At 53.2% G+C, this 21,053-nt stretch overlaps 3 protein-coding genes across 3 annotated transcripts; 2 read left to right on the top strand and 1 right to left on the bottom strand.

The window, feature by feature from the left end:
• Nucleotides 1–2,190: 2,190 nt before the first annotated feature.
• On the top strand, nucleotides 2,191–2,790 carry CSUI_006898 (uncharacterized protein; the record flags this gene model as incomplete). The annotated part of the gene is made up of 1 exon (XM_068067048.1): nucleotides 2,191–2,790. A coding segment is annotated over one exon (261 nt), but the record flags the coding sequence as incomplete, so codon positions are not given.
• A 531-nt stretch (nucleotides 2,791–3,321) lies between these two features.
• Nucleotides 3,322–7,408, top strand: CSUI_006897 (uncharacterized protein; the record flags this gene model as incomplete). Its single annotated transcript, XM_068067047.1, has 5 exons — nucleotides 3,322–3,328; nucleotides 3,869–4,480; nucleotides 4,751–4,871; nucleotides 5,412–5,645; nucleotides 6,406–7,408. 5 exons carry the CDS (start codon nucleotides 3,322–3,324, stop codon nucleotides 7,406–7,408), a joined length of 1,977 nt encoding a protein of 658 aa, XP_067920978.1.
• CSUI_006896 (uncharacterized protein) lies at nucleotides 7,076–11,166 on the bottom strand. The gene is made up of 2 exons (XM_068067046.1): nucleotides 8,119–11,166; nucleotides 7,076–7,573 (listed from the first exon to the last, which is right to left on the bottom strand). Exon 1 carries the CDS (start codon nucleotides 10,448–10,450, stop codon nucleotides 9,947–9,949), a length of 504 nt encoding a protein of 167 aa, XP_067920977.1. The 5' UTR covers nucleotides 10,451–11,166; the 3' UTR covers nucleotides 7,076–7,573; nucleotides 8,119–9,946.
• Nucleotides 11,167–21,053: the final 9,887 nt, after the last annotated feature.

Below are 21,053 nucleotides of genomic sequence, written 5' to 3'. Positions count from 1 at the left end.
GCAGTAGCGACGCGGCAGCACACGAGTCAGTTATCGGAGAAATGGCGGCCACTGCGCGGTATTGAACGCGCTGACCAGGGACGCCCGCTGCGGCAGCGCGCGCGACAGCCGCCGGGAGGCGATGGACCTGTGCTATCTGACGCGGGTAAGTCCCCGCTGAGAGAGACGTGGGTTTGTTCTGCAGGTTGAGGGCCACGAGGGGGCTTAGTGGCTCTATCAAAGGTTTTTCAGCAAGATTGTTCTCGAAAACACACGCTGTATACATATATTTCTGTCAGAGATTTCACCTCTGAGAGGACAGAGGACTTCCGTGCAACAAGTACTACGCGTAGTAGGTGCATGAAAGGAGATCCAGAAGCACGTACTACAAGGAGAGGGGTGAACAAAGTAGTGGGGCTGCTAGGGCAGCCTAAAGGGAGAAGCAGAAGAACTAAGTGCGCAAGGAGTGAAAGTAGAGTATAGCCTGACAGAGAAAAGAAGAACAGGAAGGAACAAGAGTCAAGCGAGGAGAGAGCTGAAGTGTGTATATGTGAAGTGTGCATGCAAGGGACACCGCAGAAGGGCCACTGAGAGAAAGTAGACGGAAACGTGGTGAACAGAGTGCTGCTATAAAGCAATAATGTGTAAACGATAATAGTAGACTAAATTACTTAGACGCTAAAATAATGTGTAGAAGTATGACAGAGGGCATCGGTGAAGTTTCTACAGTAGTACAGAAAGGGTGAAACAGTGTTAGCGCATGCAGTGATGGCTAAATAGACGACTAATTGCTACAGTTAAGTGAACGAACACTACAGCTTATAGTCGCATGCACAGAGAATAGTAAGAGCTAGAGCGACTAAGCTACAGCTAGCCACACAAGGTCGGAACGGAAGCCGGGAGCGGCCCAGCCCGGTCCGCCGACGGACACGGGTCGGGTAGCCGGACCGCACACACCACCGGGAGTGGTACTCCGTTAGCAGTTAGCATTCCTGTGTGGAGAACTTTGGCCTGTGTGGCCTTTGGTAAAGCAGTGTGAGCGGACAAGGGAATAACGTGAATGTCACTGAGAATTCCGAACTTATCACCGTGTTAAGTAGTTGGATGGTCGTCCGGGGAGCCGCGCAAAGAAGGAGAACCTTCGGGATCTCAAGCGGCGGACAACCGTTCCTGCAGCAAGGGAAGTCAGTTTGGTGGATCCTAGGGGATCTTAATGATACAGTTTCATCAACGGCCGTATTTTTGTGAGACTCGAATTAGGAACTAGGTTGAACTTAGGGGACCATGGTGAAGCATCCATAGCCGGGCAGCGTACTCTCGAAGGTCCTGTCCCTCCCGTTTTCCTAACACTCGACTCAGTCGAGACCTTCGGGGAAGGGCGATTCCCCGCCTTCCCCTAACTGGGAGTGTTTCTTCGGACCCACTCTATCCGTTACGTAGGTAATAAAGCGGTTTAGGGTGTCTTAGGCTTCCTAGGGGAAGCTAAAGGCGCGAGGTGGCAGAGAAGAGGCGCTTCGACAGGTCTCACTCGTGGATGGAGCGACTTTTCGTCACCCAAGACTGCACAATTTTATTGCAATTTCTGTTTGCTCCTCACCAGAGCTCTTGTCCCTGGCCTCTGCCCAGTTCGTCGCAAAACCCCTGCGTGCCGTGGAGCGACGCCTGCGTAGGCGCCAGTCCACAGTAGGCGCTTCCAGCCTGCACGGCAGGCGGAGTGTCGCGGGCACGTCGACTGTCGGAGCAGGACACGGGACATCGAGGAAAAGAAAGGGGACAAGAATTATTGCTCGTCATCTTTGTGAAGAGCAGTTGAGCTGTCAGTGCGTAACTATGGTGCGAACTGTGCATCCCGTTGCACACGCGAAAACGCAAGATTCCTGTGGCAGCCAGCGATCGCCAGGGGCGAGAGTGGAGCCCGGTCGTCCCCAAGAAGAGTCTTAGTTTCGAAATTTGCTGTCGATAGTGACCAAGAAGCAAGTGTGTTCAAGGGAGGAAAACAGAGTAGCCGTCGTTGATGTTCGGACAACGGGTGGACCTGCAGTGTAGTTGCTAGTGCCGGGTGCGCGAGCAACTCACCACCCTCCTGCGGGCAGAGCGAACCGTTGCCTGTCAATAGGAGGACTTCCTATGCAAACAGCCCAGCTGCCGTTGGCATGTCTCTGAGCGTGACCAAAAAGCGGTACTCTGGGTTCAAAGAGCTGTACGCTAAGACATCAATCCCGGGCGTCTGTTATGTAAGGGATCGAATCTGGCTGCAGGGTGTCGTGCGCTCCAGAAACACAAGTTTCTCCGCGAGATATGTGTTCGTGAGCTAGAGCTCTGTGCACGGCAGACGGTGCTCCCTCGGGAGCCTGGTGCCGGGTTAGCCCGGATGGTGCGGAGCAGACAACGAGTAGACCTACTCCACAGAAGTGACTGTACAGTCCCCCCCATGCGACGGGCACGATGGGACGAGAGTACCAGCGTCTTCTGAGTAGGCAAGAACCCGGAACTAGGAAAGCCGCTGGAGAGTTACCGTACGGTAGCTGACGCTGTGACACTGGAGACTTTAAGTTTCTCGCAAGGGCTAGGCAGCGCAGGAATGTAACGCCTGTGGGGCGCCTTTGGCCGATGTTTTCTGCGGTGCTTCGTACTGAATGTCGTGTGGATCAGTGGATTTGTATGAGTTAAGGCTGTTTGCGTGGTTCGATAGATGCTGTGCTGTGGGCCGGACCGCCGGCCCCGAGGGTCCGACACGTGTCTAGGGCTGTGCTGTGTGAGACTCGTCGGTACGGCGAAGATGGAGAACGAACTTCTCAAGTGTTGGTTCGCACCACTACTTTACGGGTCCCGACTCTAGCTTGCCGCCAACTCGAGGTGCATATGGGCGACACTTTTGCTCCGTATCGAGCCTCCGTTCCACAGGTGTCGCGCGCCTGCGACGTCGGTGAAGTCTTCTTGCGGCCGAACACCCCAGATTCCTACGCATGATGCTACATACCGAGCTAACGGTGGCTGCAGCTGTAATAGTCGTAACCGGGCTGAACGCACTACGCCCGCTCGCGCTGATCGACGTATCACCACTTGCCAGAGACGCGCTGGCAAAGTTCCCGTTTTGTGTTGTAGTCCCTGTGCACTAGGATCGGCGCCTGGCGCGACCGAATGAGCCACGCTGATGAGCGGCGGCGCACCTGGGGACTTGTGGCCAAGCAGAACGCGTCTTCCCCATGGACTCCCCAGAGGTCCGGTGCACAAGCAAATCTTTCGTCGAGCAAGCAGGATTACTGAAAAGAAATGACTGATTTGTAGACAAGGTCTTTCGGGGACACGGTTCGCGTTGCGCAAGCAGGATTACCGAAAGAAATGACTGGTTTGTAGAGAAGGTCTGTCGGAGACACGGTGTCTTGAAGGGACAAGCTACGAAGGGAGAAGGCGGGACTGGATTGGAGCGACGGTGCATGCGCCATGTGTGTTACATAGAGGAGAGCGAGAATTGTATAATAGAAAATAGCTTCCTGTGGTCAAGATATCAGCTATCACTCTAACAATGCGAAGAGACTGCGCTGCAGCATTGTCCACTTTTTTGTGGAGAGCGTCGATAGGGAGGAACTTCTCTGGGCCGGCCGTTGTCGATGTTTCCGCATGCGGTAGTTTGGAGAAAGCAGCTCCCTGGTGTCCATTGTCTTTCGTCCTTTCTGGACACGAACAAGCCCCCTGTCCATAGAGGCCGACTTCTGGAGGACGACTGGGCAGGCTTGAAGTGGTAATTTGAATACCGCTCGTTTCTCTCGGGCTGGATTGTACGTGCGTCAGAGGTCTGACCCCGGAACAGATACCCGTACACGAGGAAGCGACGGATTACTATAGTTTGGAGTCGCTCCGCTCCGTTGTTCCTTCGCCTTTCTCTCAGTAGAGAGATGGAAAATGGGGGCGGATTCTCTCGTACAAGGCCTTTCTTCGTCAAGGAGATGGAGACTTCCAGCGTCTACTTCAAATTTCTATTCACTCTCCTGTCGATCTCGATCATCAAGAACAGGAGCCTATGAGCCGCCTTCCTTTTGTCCATCCTCACGTAGACACGAGATCATATTTCACGACATATCACAAGGCTATAGAAGGCCTGTATCTTTCCCTCTTACTTCCTTCACCATTGATAGGTCATCTGCTTTCCGCAGAGAGCTTTCACTTGTAACTCTTTCCGTTCCTCCTTTGAAGTCTGCCTGGCTCTCTACTTTCTCCCAGATAAGGCCTCAGACGGCTGTGAACTGTTGGAGTTACACTCCCCCGTTTTTCGCCGGCGTCGGCTGTGATGTGCCGGCAGCACCGTTTCCCTCCTGTGGAAAAGCCCTTTCTAGTTTCTATCAGAAAGAGAATGTATCATATGCTTCTTTGCGGCATGTTGTTGATAAGTCGAGAAGGACTCTTCAGCTAAACTCAAGGGCTGGAGGCGCCGGAATAGCCCAGCGCGTTGTCAAGTGTACATACAGTCCTCTTCGACAGCAAGAGTGTTGGTCTAGGAGTGGTAGGTGTAGTATCGATGAGAAAGAAGTCCTGTATAGCAAGGCTAATCTCCGATACACTCCTCAGCGCTTTTATTCCTCTTTACCTCGGCGTCTTCACCATGGAATCTCTTTGCAAGAGTATCTTGTTCATCCCAGATGTACATACACGGCAAGTTCTAACGATCGTTCTTCAACCTTTTCTTTTCATACGAAAAACAGTCGATCACCAACCACAGAGAAACAGAATGAAGATTGCGTTCCTTCTTCCGCTATCTTGCAAGACCCAACAGGTTCTCTTGGATCAGAAGGACATCCCCTCTTGTCTTTCGACCTATTTGATACGGCCATCTCGAACGGACGTTGTCGAGCCGTACAGACACTCGGAGACGCAACCAATGATTGCGCTCCAAGGTCCGTGAAGCATCTGTGCCTCTTGGAGTAACCCTCTATTCTCAGTTCATCAACTTTCGCAGCTAACGCGTATCTCCAGTTTACGTCAGTCTAGTCCTGGTACAGAGAGACTCTTGCATATCTGTGCGTGTGGTCATGCGTGTTCATGTCTATCGACTACTTGTGCTTGAGTAAAGATGTGGTGCTGAGCCTTCGAAAAGATCAGTCGATGAACGATAGTTTAGACTTAGTGTTCTTTATCTTTCGATGACATCACAAGATCTAATACATATCTATATCTATATATCTATTTATATACATATATACGTATTTTATATCTACTGATGTGCATGCGGCCATCCGTGCGGTCCTTACAGGGAACTGTATTGCTTTTTTGTTGGAGACAACAGAGACGTACGTGTTATACATAGATACGGTTTGAGACACGTTCACAGCGTCTAGATGTGAAGAGGACATATGTGTGGTATGTATCTCTCTTCATAGAGATTGTGTATACTTCTCTCTCAGCCGTGGCGCTTGTTCTTACTTCGGTTGCTTCAGGTCTTTCCGACTGATAATTGAGTGGACTTCTTATCTCCTTCTTTTTCTCCTACTTGGAGCAATCATGACGGGCCAGCTAACTATTATAGAGAGACGTATAGACGTTCATATAAAGTCTCTTTGCATGCTCACTGCGGTATATGGAGGGATTTCTCTGTGGGGTTTGGAAGTCTCAAGGCTTGGAGCAAAGGGTGGATCTGCGGTCGGGGGGGGCGTCGGCATCTCTTCGATAAGGTGAGTTAAGCATGGAGAAGAAACAGCCTTCTTTCTTTCTTTCTTTTCCTGTACATGTATGTATATTTGAAGATGTATGTACCAGAAAAGATCTCTTACCTTGACTCTAAAGGGATTGATCGTTCTCTTCTTGTATCCACTCTTTCTTAAAGGTTTCTCTCCCTCATTCTAAAGACACACTGCATAAGAAGGTAACATCAGACTTGACTGTAGGGACATCATCATCCTCTAAGCCTATGAAGCCAGCGTGACGCCAGGGCCGGTGGTGATCGGCGTATACACATAGGTACGTGTAGGATGTAAGAGAGATGGACAAGGAGATTCGAGAGCGATCACAAGACCGACCATTCATTTCTCGGTGCCTTCGCTTTCCGGGAGTTTACTCTACATTTCTATCACTTTCTTGGTCTCCGGTTCTTCCTCTGACAGGTGTCCTGAGTCCTATTCTCTTCTTTACTTTCTGTTGTCTAGAGACCACAGCAAAGGAAAGCGACTGACAAGCATCTTGAGCGTGTGATAGACATGTGTTTCGGCGCTTGTGTGTATACGCTGAGGAGCTCGCGACATACCTTACAGGTCATATCTCTCTGTATGTACCTCCGTACGTTTAAATGAACGCATATATCGGGCTATGGATCTCTTCACGAGCGTCAGCGAGCTTCTGTCCTCAATACAACGACGGCCATATAATCTAATACATGGAGCGTTTTGTGATGTCAGTCCATTCGTCCCCCCTCCTTTATCTGTTCTTCTTTCGCAGGTATATCCTGGGGTGTTGCTCCGTAGGTTTGTCGACCTTACCTCTGATCTTGAGTGAAGTCATTTCTCCATGTGCTGGATATATAACAATCACAGTACCTGTATTATTCCAACTTCTTTCTTACCGCTTTCTAAAGAGACAGTCAAATCGTCTGTCACTACCGTTTTCTTTCTATCGGAGTTCTTCTTTGGGACAACAGAAACCCTTACCGTCAAAGCCATTCTCTCACTCTCCAACAGCATTGTGGGGCTCCGTGTCATCGACTTCTTCTACTTTTTGCTCGACTTCTCTTCCTTCTTCCTTTTCATCTAACGTCACCGCACCGTCGCCTACTTCATCTCCAGGTTCTTTCGGGACGAGCGTAGCTGATTGTACGTCTTATTCTCCTCTTTCAGTTTCTACGAGAGACTCAGAGAAGAGAGCAGCGAAACTATGCGATACACTTGGGGTATCTCAAACCTTGGCAAAGAAAGAAGGCGTCGTTTCTTCAGCTGTAGGACAGTGCAAAGACGGTCCGACCTCCGTATCTTCATTCATTGAACCGATGATATACGAGAAGTTTCTGTTCCTGTCGATGAACGATCATCGAGACTCTTTACTCTTGCCTGAGTGGTGGGGTCATTCATGGAGACAGAGGGGTCTCCCTTTGCTTTTACTCCTATCTGCGGCTGTCGGCTGTTACCGTGTTAAACAGGTTGAAGCCACTGCTTCGACTTGTATTGCTAAGGATGCTGACGAACAGAGGCCTCCACTTCATGATACTGCAGAAGGGCTGGGAGATATAGGCAATGATTGCCAGGAGAGAGGTTTATGGAAGGCATTTTTAACCATCTTCTGGAGGCAGGATGAAAAAAACGAAGGAGGCGGAGGGTGTTCTCATACAGTAGAACCAGAAGAACTGAAAAGAGATAGAGACGATGCGGCTGTGATGCAGAGAGCTAGGGAAAGACTCCTCGGAAGAAACAAAACAACGTCAGGAGGAGGAGGCAGTAGCTTGAGCTAAGAGGTTAACACATGTATATGGGATGTATGCGCTGTGCCAGTGCAAGCACGCGTAAAGGTTTTATGGAGCTGACGTTGGTCTCTTCGAAGTTCTCGTCGCTTGGACTACTGAGAACAGTATGTCTGTCTCAGCGGTAAGCGCCAGCCTTGGCGTCTATCCATTTATCTGATGAGAGGTCCCGGAAGAATCAAAGAAACGCAAAGGAAAGAAGCTGCTTGGTTTTCGGTTCTTCCCCATTTTTAATCACAGAAATGGGACAGTCGTGCACCTGTGGCCAAAGCTAACGAAGTAGAGTACACAACTGCCGGATTAACCCCGCAGCAAGAGCTACTCAAGGCACTGCGGTACCCTTGTGTCTGTTTCGAAACTGAAATTTTGTCGACTTCCGCGCGCAAAGATGTATGGTAGCCTCTGCGTAGCCATGGTCCTACAGCAGCGCGAGGTACCTTTCTGGTAGTGGCATCGGAGTGTGAGCGCACGTCCGTTTTCTTCTCATGACCAGCAATTCCCCGTTTCACGGAATGGAGAGCTGCCTGTCGCCACTAGAGCTAGTGTGTGTGAATGCCCGCGCTCGATTTAGTAAGTCACCCTCTGATTGATCTCCCGCGACTGATACCTCTCCACTAGTACTAGGAGAACCGCTTTACTCTTGTGAACATTCTTCGCGGTTAGCGAAGACGAGACACGGCGTACGCACAAAAGTCACTTACTGTCGACCAGTACTCTCTGTGGGGTTGCTCCCTACGTCGCGCAGTGGGCACTTCTGCTAAGCAGACGTTGCTGTGTGAGAAAAGACATTCTGAAAGGTCCCGAGTGACTCTCTTAGCGAAAGATATTTCCTCTGTAAGGTAAGCGTTGAACCCGCTTTCCAGAGAGAACGTGAAGCTACTGCATCGGGTAAACTGGTATGATGTTGTCGGCGGTGACAGAGTGTCCGGCCACGCAGACAGAATAACACATCCGCGTGAGCGCACCTTTGGACTGGTGAAACAGCTGCTGTCCAATCTCATCACTTTGGTGATAGCGCTCCGCGCTTTTTGTATGTACAATAGGAGAGTCTACACCAGACACGATAGCTTGAGGCCTTCTGTGTACTTCGGTCTACAATGCAGCATTCTCATTCCTCCTACATCGCACCGGTGCTTATGTACGCTGCTCTGCTTTTTACGATGGCGCGAAACCCCGGGCTACTGGCCATGTACGCAACTGTACAGCGCACCGAGATGCTTTCAGCTTTAAATACAATGGACGTGAATGCTTCATGGGAATCGGAAGTGGTAGTAGAAGTTTTCGTCTGGAGCGCGGGTTAGCCAAACAAGCAACAAGACACTGGCCTTCGGAAAAAGTGACAATATGAATGCACAACTGCCGGCAGAGCCCGCTTCTCGTCTCAATCAGGAACACTACTACTGCAACTGCATAAGGACAAAATACTTCCACGCTTTGGCTCTGGTCAAGGATCACCTATCACCTGTTCAGCGCAGCAATGTAGGCCTGTCCCGCTCTCATTGAAAGCATAGTTCCAACAAGCGCCAGCGTTCGGTGAAAAAAATTCCCTAACAAGCCCAGAATCTACACACATGATTCGTCGGCTTATCACAATGGCAGGCGCGATGGTACAGGGTGTAAAGCAAGCCCTGTTCTCATCTTTGACCGCGGTATGACAAACATCTCTTAAATACTACCCTGGGTCAGAGCGAGCATTCCGGTAAATAAGACGATGACACCACATCCCGATGCTTGTCTCGCCATCGCTGTACTACTGGCGCTCTGCGTCGTGGTGCCAGTCGTGGGGGTCTCGGGAGTGCCCTGCCGAGAATCCGGGATCTTTCCCTGGGAGCCAGGAGTAGGCTCTCGGTTATTGGGGGCTTGGTTCGGGGCACCGGTAGTCTTGTCTTTTTCCGATCCGCCAGGGGCTGAAGGGTTCATAGACAACCATCGCGCCACAGTCTCCGGGTGGAGGTGAGATGGAGGACGCGACACGGGCGTTGACAGTAAGACACACAACTCCTTTTTGGCGAAATAGCTGTCAAGAGCGAAGAGGGGAGGGGGAGGTGACTGCGGCATACGGCCCCTCTGTTTGTGCAGAGATCCTCGTCACCGCGTCGTATTACAACGGACAGGGCGTGGCCTGCACGAGCATACGATCGAGGAAACGCTGCCCCCGCCTCCCCCTTCCACTGTCTTGCAGCGTCACAAGAACACTGGTGAAATACTGGTATCTTACGTGCCGACCGGGGCAGATTGCGCAGGTTGGAAACAAAGGTTATCGATCACAGAAAAAGACCATCTTCAACTACAGCGGCCAGAGGTGAAGAATGAACGGCGGCCCCGGAACCGAAGCCGACGAGACCAGTCTCCTGCTGTTTGTACAGAATGCTCGCAGGCGGTTACACGTGTAAGCATCCCGTGGAGTAGCACACCATGCCCGTACAATCAAGTGCTGTAAGCGTAGCGGAACCCTCTCCGACGTGCACCACAAAGGCTTGCAAAGGAATGACTGGTTTCCTGGTTTCAGCTTAATACCCGCCTCTTCTACTAGGATCGCGTATACCACCACACAGGATGGGAGAGAAAAAAATCCCTGGAGGTCGAGAAACGCTCACCTGGCTGGTGTCGATCTTCTAGCTTCGGGTTCGGCTCAGCGGTAATGCTCACCACACATGTCTCATGCTGACGAAAGGGAGGCTTACTGCCTGGCTGCGAGCAGACGAAATAAAGCACTCGCTGTTCCGGGGGAGCCTTGTTGAGAGCGATAGTAAAACCGTCTTGGGTCGGAGACTTTGTCACCTCCGTTTCAGGAACGCTGGTAAGACTCTTCACACTGGTACACTCTTTTGTTTCGCAGTAAGTTCTGGACTCAAACGGGGGGTACACGTCGCCTATACGTTTTGAGCAGCTGAATGTTGCTGAGCTCCCCTCCTTAAGGGGAAGCACGAGAGTTTTGTGCTTCGCATCGCATGACACTACAACAGCGGACGAACCCATCACTTCATTGGCGAGCAGACAGGAAGCTGAAGCTAGAAAGAGAGAAGCCGACATGAACAACGATGCCCACCGAGAATGTTCCGTGGAAAGCACACCTCCCGTGGATCGTCTCCGTCTGCCGGCAAAGACTGCGGCGTACCGGAGACATGCAGGGATCTGATCGCCGCACCGGCCATACTGGTGCTGATGTCTCCGTTTACGGGGATTCTCGCCGAGTCGGAACCCATGTTTACGACAAGATTGAGCCAGCCGAAAAAGTCCGTGTGGTTTATGTTATCCGGTGTCCCTTGTCTCGACCGCTTCTCTGGCGGCAGCGGCCCCGCGAGAGAGTGGCTTGTCCCTACGCCGGGCACCCAACGCGCCGCAGCAAGAAAGCTGAGGAATGGAAACGATCTCCCAACAATACTTGAGGAACGGCCAACAGACAGGCCTCGCCTCGTATGCGAAACGGTACCGCTAGGCGGAATACATTATGGCGGGCTGCGGTGCCGTTCTGCGCCGAAAGCGTGTCACTGGACATCGGGCTGTACGCAACGTCCGCCTAGCCCCCCCTTGCTTAACACTTCCCCAGATGGGCCCCCGGGGGAGCCGGGGCCCCGGTGGTCACCTGTGCCCGTATTGGTCCAAAAACCAGAAAAAGTCTGCACGCATTCCAATATTTCGCCTGCGAATGGCTGCATGTGCCCGGTATACTGATGGTACCGTTCATTCAGAGTGACGGTTGCCCAACATAATGATTTCTTCTGCAACTGCAGCGCCGCAGCAGCGCCGCGACGGCGGCTTGTCGGAGACTGTCAGCATAGACGGACGGGTTTGAGGCGTGCACTGCCGCGAGGGCGGCAACGATGGCTTACTAGTACAGTCATGCGGTTTAGGGATTAAGGTCTGCAAAATGACGGCCTCTTTTTTCTCGCGACACCTGTCGTAAGCCTCTGACAACGGAGTACGACCAAGGACAGAAAGACATTGTCGTCAAGGGGCGTCACTCCTCCTCTTTACCTTCACGTTTCCGCGTACCCAACACTCTCCGGGGTCAGCGGCTGGGGTCTCTCCGTGACGAAGATTCCGGAGAGCATTCTCATGTATTGCTCCCAACCTGAGAGGAGAACGTCTGAAGCGGAGTGCACGCGGCCCAACTAACCACATACAGCAGCCAGCGGGCCTGTCTTGCGGCACAGGAGCTGGTACAGCTACTCTCACCGCCACTTGGTGCCGCCACTTGGTGGTGCTTTCCAACACAAATGGTGTCGCTCCCATTTGCCAATTATTGACGGTGCGGACGGACCATTCCTCGGACCCCCCGTTGAGAAAAAGCACTGCAGGGTGTCTCACGCAGTATCGACCAAAATTTGCTATCGGGGAAACTACGGGAGCGCAGTGAACGGCCGCGAGTAACTCCACCGATGGAACATCTGGGAGGCCCCATCGGCTGAAGAATGGCTATTTTGGAGTGTGTATATCCCCTCCTTAGAAGCGGGAATCACTTCCAACATCTCGCCGTTGACTCCTCCAGAAATCGGAGGTTGAAGTCTGCTGTTAGTCTTTCATAAGCGGCTTTTCCGTGCAGCTTTGCGCTGGCTACGTTCATTGTGGCACGCGCGCTCTAAATCGCACAGACAAACCAGAGCAGTGCGCACATCGAAGTACAGTTGTTTCGATGTTGCCTAGGGCCAACCACGTGCGAAGCCCTTCAGGCGCCAAAATAAGAACAACCTACGCCGCAAGTACTTGCCGCAATACGTGGCACGCTCAAGCGGAGCGTTCTACGTTCGGCAGTAGAGGTGTGTGTTTTTCTGACGGGGTCAGGAAGTACTCCGAGGTGGTCAGAACGTTTTCCGGTGAAGAGAATAGTCGGTTGTACTGCCAAAGTCGCCAGATAAATACACTCGGGATAGACTAGCACATACTCCGGAGTTGGACTGACGGCTCAATGCCCGAGAGCCTGGATACCCTATAGCCCGAGACTTCCATAGATGCAGCTGTCAGCAGGCTACACGCGAACAGACAGACACCAGTGTATGTTTCCCGGGTGATAAAGCTCAGTTTCCGGCATAAATCAGCTTCCAGAGCGGCACTTGCTTCGCGGCTGGAGAAGGTCTTCTTGTTGTTGCCGCATCTTTTCGCAGTCCAGGTGGTTCATTCCCACCTCAAGCTCGATCAGATCCCTAATTTTTTCTTCGAGGCTGTGAACACGTTCCTCGGTGTCCTTCTCGTTCCTTTTGAACGTAAAGTTGAGAAATCGCAAGTCTTTCAGCACCTCGTTATGCGCTTCGAAGGGCTCCAGGTGAAGCGAGTGCGCTGAGCCTGGGCCACCGCCGTGAACCATATCCATAGGGAAGCCTATGTAGTCGGGTCCCATAATATTCCTCGGCCTGTCGTGCAGAGCATCGTCGATCCAAGCATCAGCATCAGCCTTCGCAGCAAGTGAGCTTGCTCCCGTCTTCCGAACTCCCTCTCCCGGGCGCAGGGCTTCCATGCAATTTTGGAGGAACCTATCTGCAGCAACTTTCGTTGCCAGTCTTTGCTTGTTTTTTGTCTGAACAGGTGCTAGGTCATCAGCATAACCGCTGCTGTCGTTCAATTTCCGCTCCGCGTACGAAAGAGACAGCTCATTTGTCCCCTTTCCCCGTACTGGCGAATACTGTGATCCCTCTGTAGTGCAGGGAAGTCTCTGCACAGTTTCCTTCTTCAGATGGTCGGAGGACTCCCCAGCAGGAGAGACAGAAACACTCGGGGCACTCTGATAGATCTGCGTCGACGCACAGGACACGGCGCTGATTCCCTTATGGCCTGCTCGTTGCTGGGCGCCATCCTTCGCTTCCTTCCCTAGTGGTTTCTGCGTGACGTCCGGCACACCACTGGGTGGCGGAGGGGATCGCATCCGGCGTCCGTAGACATCTGACGACAGATACGGCTCCTGGCTGCCCTCCGCTTGGCATTCAGGCCCAGGCAGGACAAGCCGTGTTTCAGTCTCTCTTGATAGAGGCTGACTGCTTTCTCTAATATTATCACAAGTACTGCGGGAGGACGGACAACCGAGAAACGAGGAAGTACGGGTGTACGCGGAACAATTTGGCTGTTCCTCCCTTGCGGTTTTCTTGATACCTGAAGTCTGAATGTGATCATCCTCATCAGGCATTCCTGCGGCCCTTGTGCTCACGCCAACGACATTCGAATAGAGCTTTCCAGGTTTGTTGTCAGACTTGCCTGCCTTTCTCTCTGTTGTGACGGTGGCGGTCCTTGTGTTCCGGCCGCTTGGATTCTGATCTTCGGGTACCCTTGCGGGTATGTTATCGGCACTCTCGCTCGGTGCCGAGGTTGATATTTTTGCCATGCAGTCTCCATTCTGTGAAAGTCTCGCATCTGTAGGCCCCTTTTCTGCCCTCTGTTTTCTCTCCTTCTTTTCCCAGTCGTCCCCTCTACCTAAAGCTTCCCAGTCAACGTCTCCCAGCCATTCGCACCTTTTCAGCTCATCAAACCCCCACCTCGTCTCCTTCTCGGATATAAGACCTCTGATCGCTTCAATACACGCAGCTGACACGCGTTTCCGCCTGCGCGCTTGTTTCGGAATTACGAAGAACCGCCGGAAATTAACGATGATGAACGAAAGCAACTGGGGATTGTAACTGGGTGTATTGAATGGCACGCCACCAAATATACACTCGAAGAGAATAACTCCAACTGACCACCAGTCCGCTGAAAAGGAATAAGGTTGACCAGAGAGCACCTCTGGAGCCATGTAATGTGGCGTCCCAACTTGTGAAAGAGCCTCAAAGCGTGAGATATGGCATGGAGAAGAAGATGCAGACGCAGAGAAGGGTGCGGCCGAATCAGAAGGATTTCCTTCTGCAGCGCTCTCAGGATCATGTGGATCTTCTTCATGCTGCTTCGGCTCAGCTTCTGCTTTGTGAAGAGACACTTCACCGAACCGTGAAGGATTCTGCGGCGCAGAAGAAGGTGCCCCTGACACAGGTGGAGAACGGACACCTGCAGCCAAAGCAGTAGGAGCATCCGGCCGTGTAAGTCGTGCGGCCTCATGTGGCAAAGAAGGGTCACAAGAAGGCACCAGGCCATCTTTGGTGTCCGCTGGCGGGAACTGCGGAGCGGTTTCAGCGTTGCCGCCTCCCCTTGCTTGGCACGAAGAGACAGGAGTGGCGTGGTCAGAACTGCTAGGGGCGCCAGGTGATGGAGCGGCGTCCGGCGACGACATGGCCAACTGGAACTCTCGTAACAGAGGAGAAGAGTCAGAAGGAGCAGCAGAGTGAGAGGAGTGGGCCACTGAACAAGGCGAAGGACTTTCGCTGTCTGAGTGTGCCGGGACTGGCTGGTCGGATAGCCTTTCGGATGGGAATGAACATGGGGCAGAGGAAGAACGTTCGAGAAGGGAAGGAGCGGGTAGCGAGCCCATAAGGGTTTGCTGGTCGTAATCCGGTTGTGGTGCGCAGAAACGTGAGGGTGGCTCATACCAGGAGGAGAGATCAGAGGTCTCTTGCTGGGGCGGAGCACAGTTACCGGGATACGTCACGCCCTCTTTGGTATTCGCCGAAGGCAGGACGTTCACTTCGCTCCGCTTTGGAGAACAACTGAGATTCTCTTGAGTGTGAGGCTCCGCTCCAGCGCACAGAGGAGAGGATTGAAAGCTGCGATCCGAGTCAACGTCTCCGCCCGGAAAGCTGCTATGACCCGGCGTCGTTTGCGACCACACCTTGCTGGCTCCAAGGCGAAGGTTGTTGGGAGCTGTGGAAGCTCCTGTGAGCCCAGCCGCCTCGTCGCGATTCTCAGGATTGACATCTGGTTTGTTCTGACTCGCTGGCGTCGGGCGTGAAGCGGGAGCGGAGGGCTGATAGTGTGTGCATAAGCCAAAATCTAACAGCTTGAGGTTGCCTTTATCATCCAAGACTATGTTACATGGCTTGATATCACGGTGCATATAGCCGAGGCGGTGAACTGTGTGCACTGCGAGAATCAATTGAGCTATGTAGAACTTCGTTGTTTCTTCGGAGAACTGCCCGCAAGAGACCAGGTGCGTCATCAAGTCCCCACCAGGAAGGTATTCAAGCACCTGGTAAAGGTAATCTTTGTCCTGGAATGAACACTCGAGCTTCACCACGTGCCGACTCACAACACCGGCAAGTACGTGGCGCTCCGCGTATAGTCGCGTTCTTGCGTTTTTCAACTTGATCGCACTTTTCTTCATCTGTTTGAGCGCGAACTTCTCCCCAGTTCGGGCATCTTGCACTAGGCGCACAACTCCGTATGCTCCTACGCCGAGCACTTTTAAAACGCGGAATCGTTGCGTATCCACGCGTTCCCGTTGTGCGCGTAGCCAGGCGGTCTGGGCGGATTGTAGGGCGGCTACGTATTGTCCAAGAAGCCGGAGTACCTGTTTGCTGTCAGAAGACCCCGCTGCATTCCTTTGATAATCTCGTGACCTTGTCGACGTTACCCCTAGGCCTGCCGCGTCGGAGCCTTCGTGTGATTCGCGCTGCGGACGACCTGTCCCCCCGTTGGCCCAAGAGATGTGTCTTTCCTGTTTTGCAGGTACAGGTGTAGAATGGAATTCAGCTGTTGCCGCTTCTGTAAGGAAATGATTACCCGTAGCGTGGCAACTCGCCACCACTTGGACACGAGAAGCTGCTATCTCTTTGCCTTCCACTCGTTGGTTTGTCGTGTCTTGCAGGCAGGGCACAGCGACGCCCCCTTCTGCGGTTACGGCTTCGGACTTATCAAGATCTTGGGCAGCAGGTTCTTTTTTTACCGTCTGCTGCTCGTGTGCTCTGCTGCCTTGTCTCGGTCGCCTTTGGGTTTCGGGTTCCTGTAAAATCCTGCTTCCCCGTTTACGGTCGCCGCCGTAGACGGCAGCGAGGTCGAGGAGAGCTTGGAGGGACTTCTGCCTTTCAACGCGCTCCTCGTCTCTTTGCTTTTTCGCCGTTACGAACTCAGCAAACAGTCGAAGTTTGCGACCCATCATCTGAGCGCCGATCGAACCTCTTGAGGCTCTGCGACCCTGATCTATGTACAAGTCAGCAGCGGTGCCTCTAGGTTTTACGGAAGGGGCGGCGGTCAGTCGCGAAGTTTGAGATCGAGGAGCTTCACGCTCATTGGACTTACATTCGCTGTCTTCCGGTTTGTAGGAGGAGGGTACTTTCGCGCTTAATACTTCGGACACGGCTGCTTTTGACTGGCTGGCACCTGTGTCTGTCTGCCTTTCAATCAGCTGCCCCCGGGGTCGAGGGGGTATTCCCCTCTGAAGGGGGCAGTCAGTTGTTTGCTCATGACAGTCGGAAGAACGCTTCGGAGAATGCACTCCTAATTCAGCATCTGTGCGTCTTAAGGGTGCCTCGTGACAGTCTGCGGTCTTCGGTGCCCAGTCGCTGAATGGAGTACGCCCAGATGCAGTATCACGCCGTGCTGCTGAGGTACCAGCGCGTTCCGCTGGTCCAGGCGAGGTGCTGGCGTTGCTGGCTCGGGCATGGGCACCTGCTTCACTGGAGACGGTAGCCTCTTCCTTGGAATTTGCGTGGCTGCCTTCGCTCTCTATGCTCCCCCCTGGTCCCTGCACCTGATCTGTCCTCTCAATGGGAAGGGAGCTCACGCAAAGACTCTCACCGAGCACGGCTCGCTTCTCTCCCTCTTCTGTTTGTATCCGGCGTATCCCTTCTCCCGGGAAACACGGATTGCCATTTTGTCTACCGACATGGCTGTCGTCGCATCCTTTCTCCAAAGAAGCTGACAAAGCATCCCAATTGTTAACTGGACACGAAACTAAACCACAGCTCACCGATGTTTCAACAACGTCTTCTTTACTGCTGTCGTGGCCGCTCGTTTGAATGCCTGGAGAAAAACAGATGCTGAGGTCCTCAGGTAGAAAAGACAGCCGTCGCTCCGCCGCTGTAAGAGTGTCCGAGCCACAGGTGTCAGACGAGTTCCGACCAAGCTCCTCCTCTTCCACCTTCAAGCAGAAAGCAAGCCACTTGCTTTCCTCAGGTGTCTCCATTTTTTCAGGAAGAATAATCTAACAGCAGGAGCATTGGGCTTGAAGACGCTTGCACACACTGTGTGCTGTTTGAAGTAAGGCTCCAGCGGGCGTATCAGCTTCGGTCTGCAAATTCAGTCCGTGATACTGATTCCGAAAAGAACTGATACATGCAAACGTAGCTGGCTCGTGTCGGTCCACGAGGAGGAAGCTTCCTACACAGCCTCTTCACGATGTGCCGATCCTAGGGATAATCTCTCCCGTCACGGTTCAGCTACTCACGGCAAAAAGGGTAACATTGCAATGGAGGGGGCTGACAATCAAGACTGCGTTTTTGCGGACTGGTGTTGCAGTACGGCACTGTTGAACCGCCGAGACGGAATGGGACATAAACACCGGCCTCACTCGGGGGGAGGTGCGATGTCCCTCTGATCGAGGGTCCTCCCACAAAAAGAAGTTTCACCACTCTAGCACCCATGTGATGCTGTTGGAGTCACGAGTGACTCTCGATTCTGCCACACAGAGCCGCCAGCCAAAATCACACAAACTGGCAGCTTTTCGGTCAAAAGCCTCTTTGCCCAAAGTGGACGTCACTCGAACACACCTGTACCTCGGCTGAGCGCCGAATGGAAGTGCACTCGTCCTGCAGAGCCTGGACAGTTACAATGTGGCCTCTGGACTGCGGTGGGAAAGCTTCCAGTTGTGACAGATTCGATTTACAACAGTGCAGCACACGCGGAGCCTGTCAGTCTGTAGTTGCTTCGATACGCCCACACTCTTGTATGCTCCAAACAGAGGACCGGCATTGCAGTCTCGCAGAACGCAAACGCATGTCAGTGAGTCGCTACGTGATCTGCGCGGGACGCATATGCTGAAAGCTTTCCTTCTGTTCGTCGGGTGAAACTTAAAGAGTGCCGCAGGTTACAGAGTCCGACTTCGTCAGCAACTACACAGGACAACGGGTTCGGCTAGATGGATCACAAATTCAGCGTGTTCTCGTCCCTCTTGTGTCAACTCGGAAGTTAAGGGAGTGGTACTCAGGAAACGGAGTCGAATGTAGCCTGCCCGCGAGTCCAACAACCGTTACCTTCCCCTCGCTGGAGAAGCTGAGGGCAGGCCCGTCAAGAAATGTTAACACCAAGGTGCACTCGCGGGGGAAGTTTGGTCCACTTTTCTTGGTCCGACCAGTTTAGTTGACTGGTACAGCGAGTCCAGGTGAGTACCGTCACGCCCACCCTCGGAAAACGCCGCTCTCAAGTCTGCACCCAGAGTGGGCTGTAAGAGGGCCCTGCGCACTGCACGTAGCTTGTGTCGGGTGTTGTGGGTGCGCCAAAGAACCGGAGACCAGCTCTCCGACACCCTGCAACAAACGTTAATAGATGCCAGTGAAAGGCTTGGGGGACCTTGGAACCCACCAGGGTGAGCGGCGGAGACGCAGCCTGCAACACCGTGATACGGTTCGGCCGGGCAAACCGCAGGGCGTGCATCGTGTTGTGCCCGCGACGGGCACTAGATCCGCTGAGAGTTGGCGAGATAAAATGGTAAGAAGCTTCGAGATGAGGGCTAGCTTTGCTGGATCGTCGCTGCTAGCCTGCCGACTTCACTGAGCGGCGGGTCCAGCAGGGGAGGCGGGAATTGAGACGCTCAGGCCTACTTGGGTTCGGCGGCTGCAGGGAGTTCCTTTCCCTTCTGCGGAACGAAAGTTAGGGTAGAGTTGGGTACTCACCACAGGCCAGGAAATTGAATACTGCCACATAGGACGCATGTTTCCTGCTTCTACCGTCATGGGGAGATACCAATGCCGATTCCGATCGTGTTGCGCGGAGTAGAGCCCGACTCCACCCCAGAACCTTACTTCTCGTTATTCTCTGTTGTGCAAATCCATCAACCTTGTTGTTAGTTTCATCGCGTGCCCGTGGACTACTGTGTTTTCACTTTGGTGAGGCGCGTCACTGCACAGAACTCTGAGTCGTTACTAGACGAGCGAGCGATACACTGCTCGGGACCCTGGCGCCGAGCCCGACTTGGCCGGCGGGTGCTGCTAGACCGGCCGCTGGCCGCGGAAGCCAAACACCCACTTCGAAGGAGGCCAAGGCAGATTCTTTTTCGCAACTGGAGAGACACACCCGTCAACCGCCCGAGCTCAGCAAGCGCCCGGTGCGTTGCTAAAAGCCCTGGAAAGCGTTCAGTCTTCCGCCGAAGCGGCCTGGCAGTCGAAGACGTTAGGGTAACAAGTGTCAAGCGACGATGCCTCTGTTTCTTTGAACAGTGCGACACATGGACACCGCGCAGCTGCTCCTTGGGCTACATCACGCTTGGACTCTCTACGCTCTTCGGTGTAGTCCTCAGCTCGGTTCCCGGTGGGCGTGGTAACGGGCAACGTGGCGGGCCTGGCCGGACTGCTGCATCGAGGAAGACCCTGAAAGAAAGGAAGCCCAGGGGAAGGCCGAGCCAGCTCACACTAACACGAAGCTAAGTGTAGGCAGGATTAGGAGGACTTTTTACACGGAAAAGACATGATGCTGCGTTCGGCTTCCTGTGTGGCACTTGAGGTGACCTTCACTCTCCTTGCAGTCAGTGCCTCAGCCGTTTCAGATGGAGGTACGGCGCTAGGGGGGCTGGAGAAAGGGCTTTCTGTTGGCGAGCGTGAGGGTGCAGTCACTGGTTGGGTTGCGGGATCAAATGTTGACGGAGGGCAGGAAGTGCAGCTACCGGCCGCACAGCCTGGACCGCAGCGTGATGATACAGTCAGTAGGGAGCCTTTCGAGAGCTCAGGGGCTGGTGGAGACCGAATAAAGCACCTACAGCATGCCTCAGAGAGTGATGCAACCGGGAGTGGGGAGCTTGAAGGGAAGTCAGCTGTCTTCATTGAGGATGACGATGAGACGCCGGCCAAGCTATCTCGGGGGTATCAGAAGACAGGGTGGACTCCGTGGACTGTGGCGTTTTGGGCAGCTGGGATTGCGCTATACTCCGCAGGCCTTCGGCAATTGCTCCACCGGTCGACGCTGCCGCGCGATTACGTTCTTGGCTATGCCAGGGGCTGGGCGTACATGATCGTAGGCTCCGCGGTTACGGTGTATGCTGCCACCCGATATTTTGCACCTGCACCTCCAAGGCAGATGAAAAAGGGGACAGCACAGCAGCCGTCGTAGGGCTTTTGATGGGTCGTTGTGGTTTTTAATGCACTACTTCGATTTTTCTTGAGTGATTCGCGGTTTGGAAGAGTGGCTACAGCGGTGTGTAGTGGTGCAGCTTCCCCTCAGTGCCACGAGGGTTTCCGGCGTAAACGGACGTGAAATCGGAGTTGCAAGAGCCCTCGTGGACAGTCACATGAGTAGCCTGCTTGTTATGGTGCCGACGGCACTTTCCTCGCAACTGCTGGCTATCACCGCAATGCTGCGCTTTGACTTTCCCACAAGGCTCTGACAGCTTTCCAGTCGGTGGCGCTCTTAGAAACTCCAAATGTATCAACACTAGGAATGACCACCTTGAAACTGGGTGTCAGTCTCTCTTCATCAGCATCAAACAGGTTCTTCTCGTCTTTTCCCGGTATCCGCTATCGCTGCGCAAGTTTCTCTATGCACGCTCTCCGAAAGTCTCGCAGTGCCGGTGTTTTTAAGAGGCACTCCTTGCGTTGCGGAGAACTTCCCGCTGTTGGCAACACTATTTTTCAGTGCA

This window comes from Cystoisospora suis (assembly GCF_002600585.1).
Source record: "Cystoisospora suis strain Wien I chromosome Unknown contig_3552, whole genome shotgun sequence".
Lineage (NCBI taxonomy): Eukaryota > Apicomplexa > Conoidasida > Eucoccidiorida > Sarcocystidae > Cystoisospora > Cystoisospora suis.
Note: the sequence above shows the minus strand (reverse complement) of the source record. Positions and strands in the feature narration are given on the sequence as shown.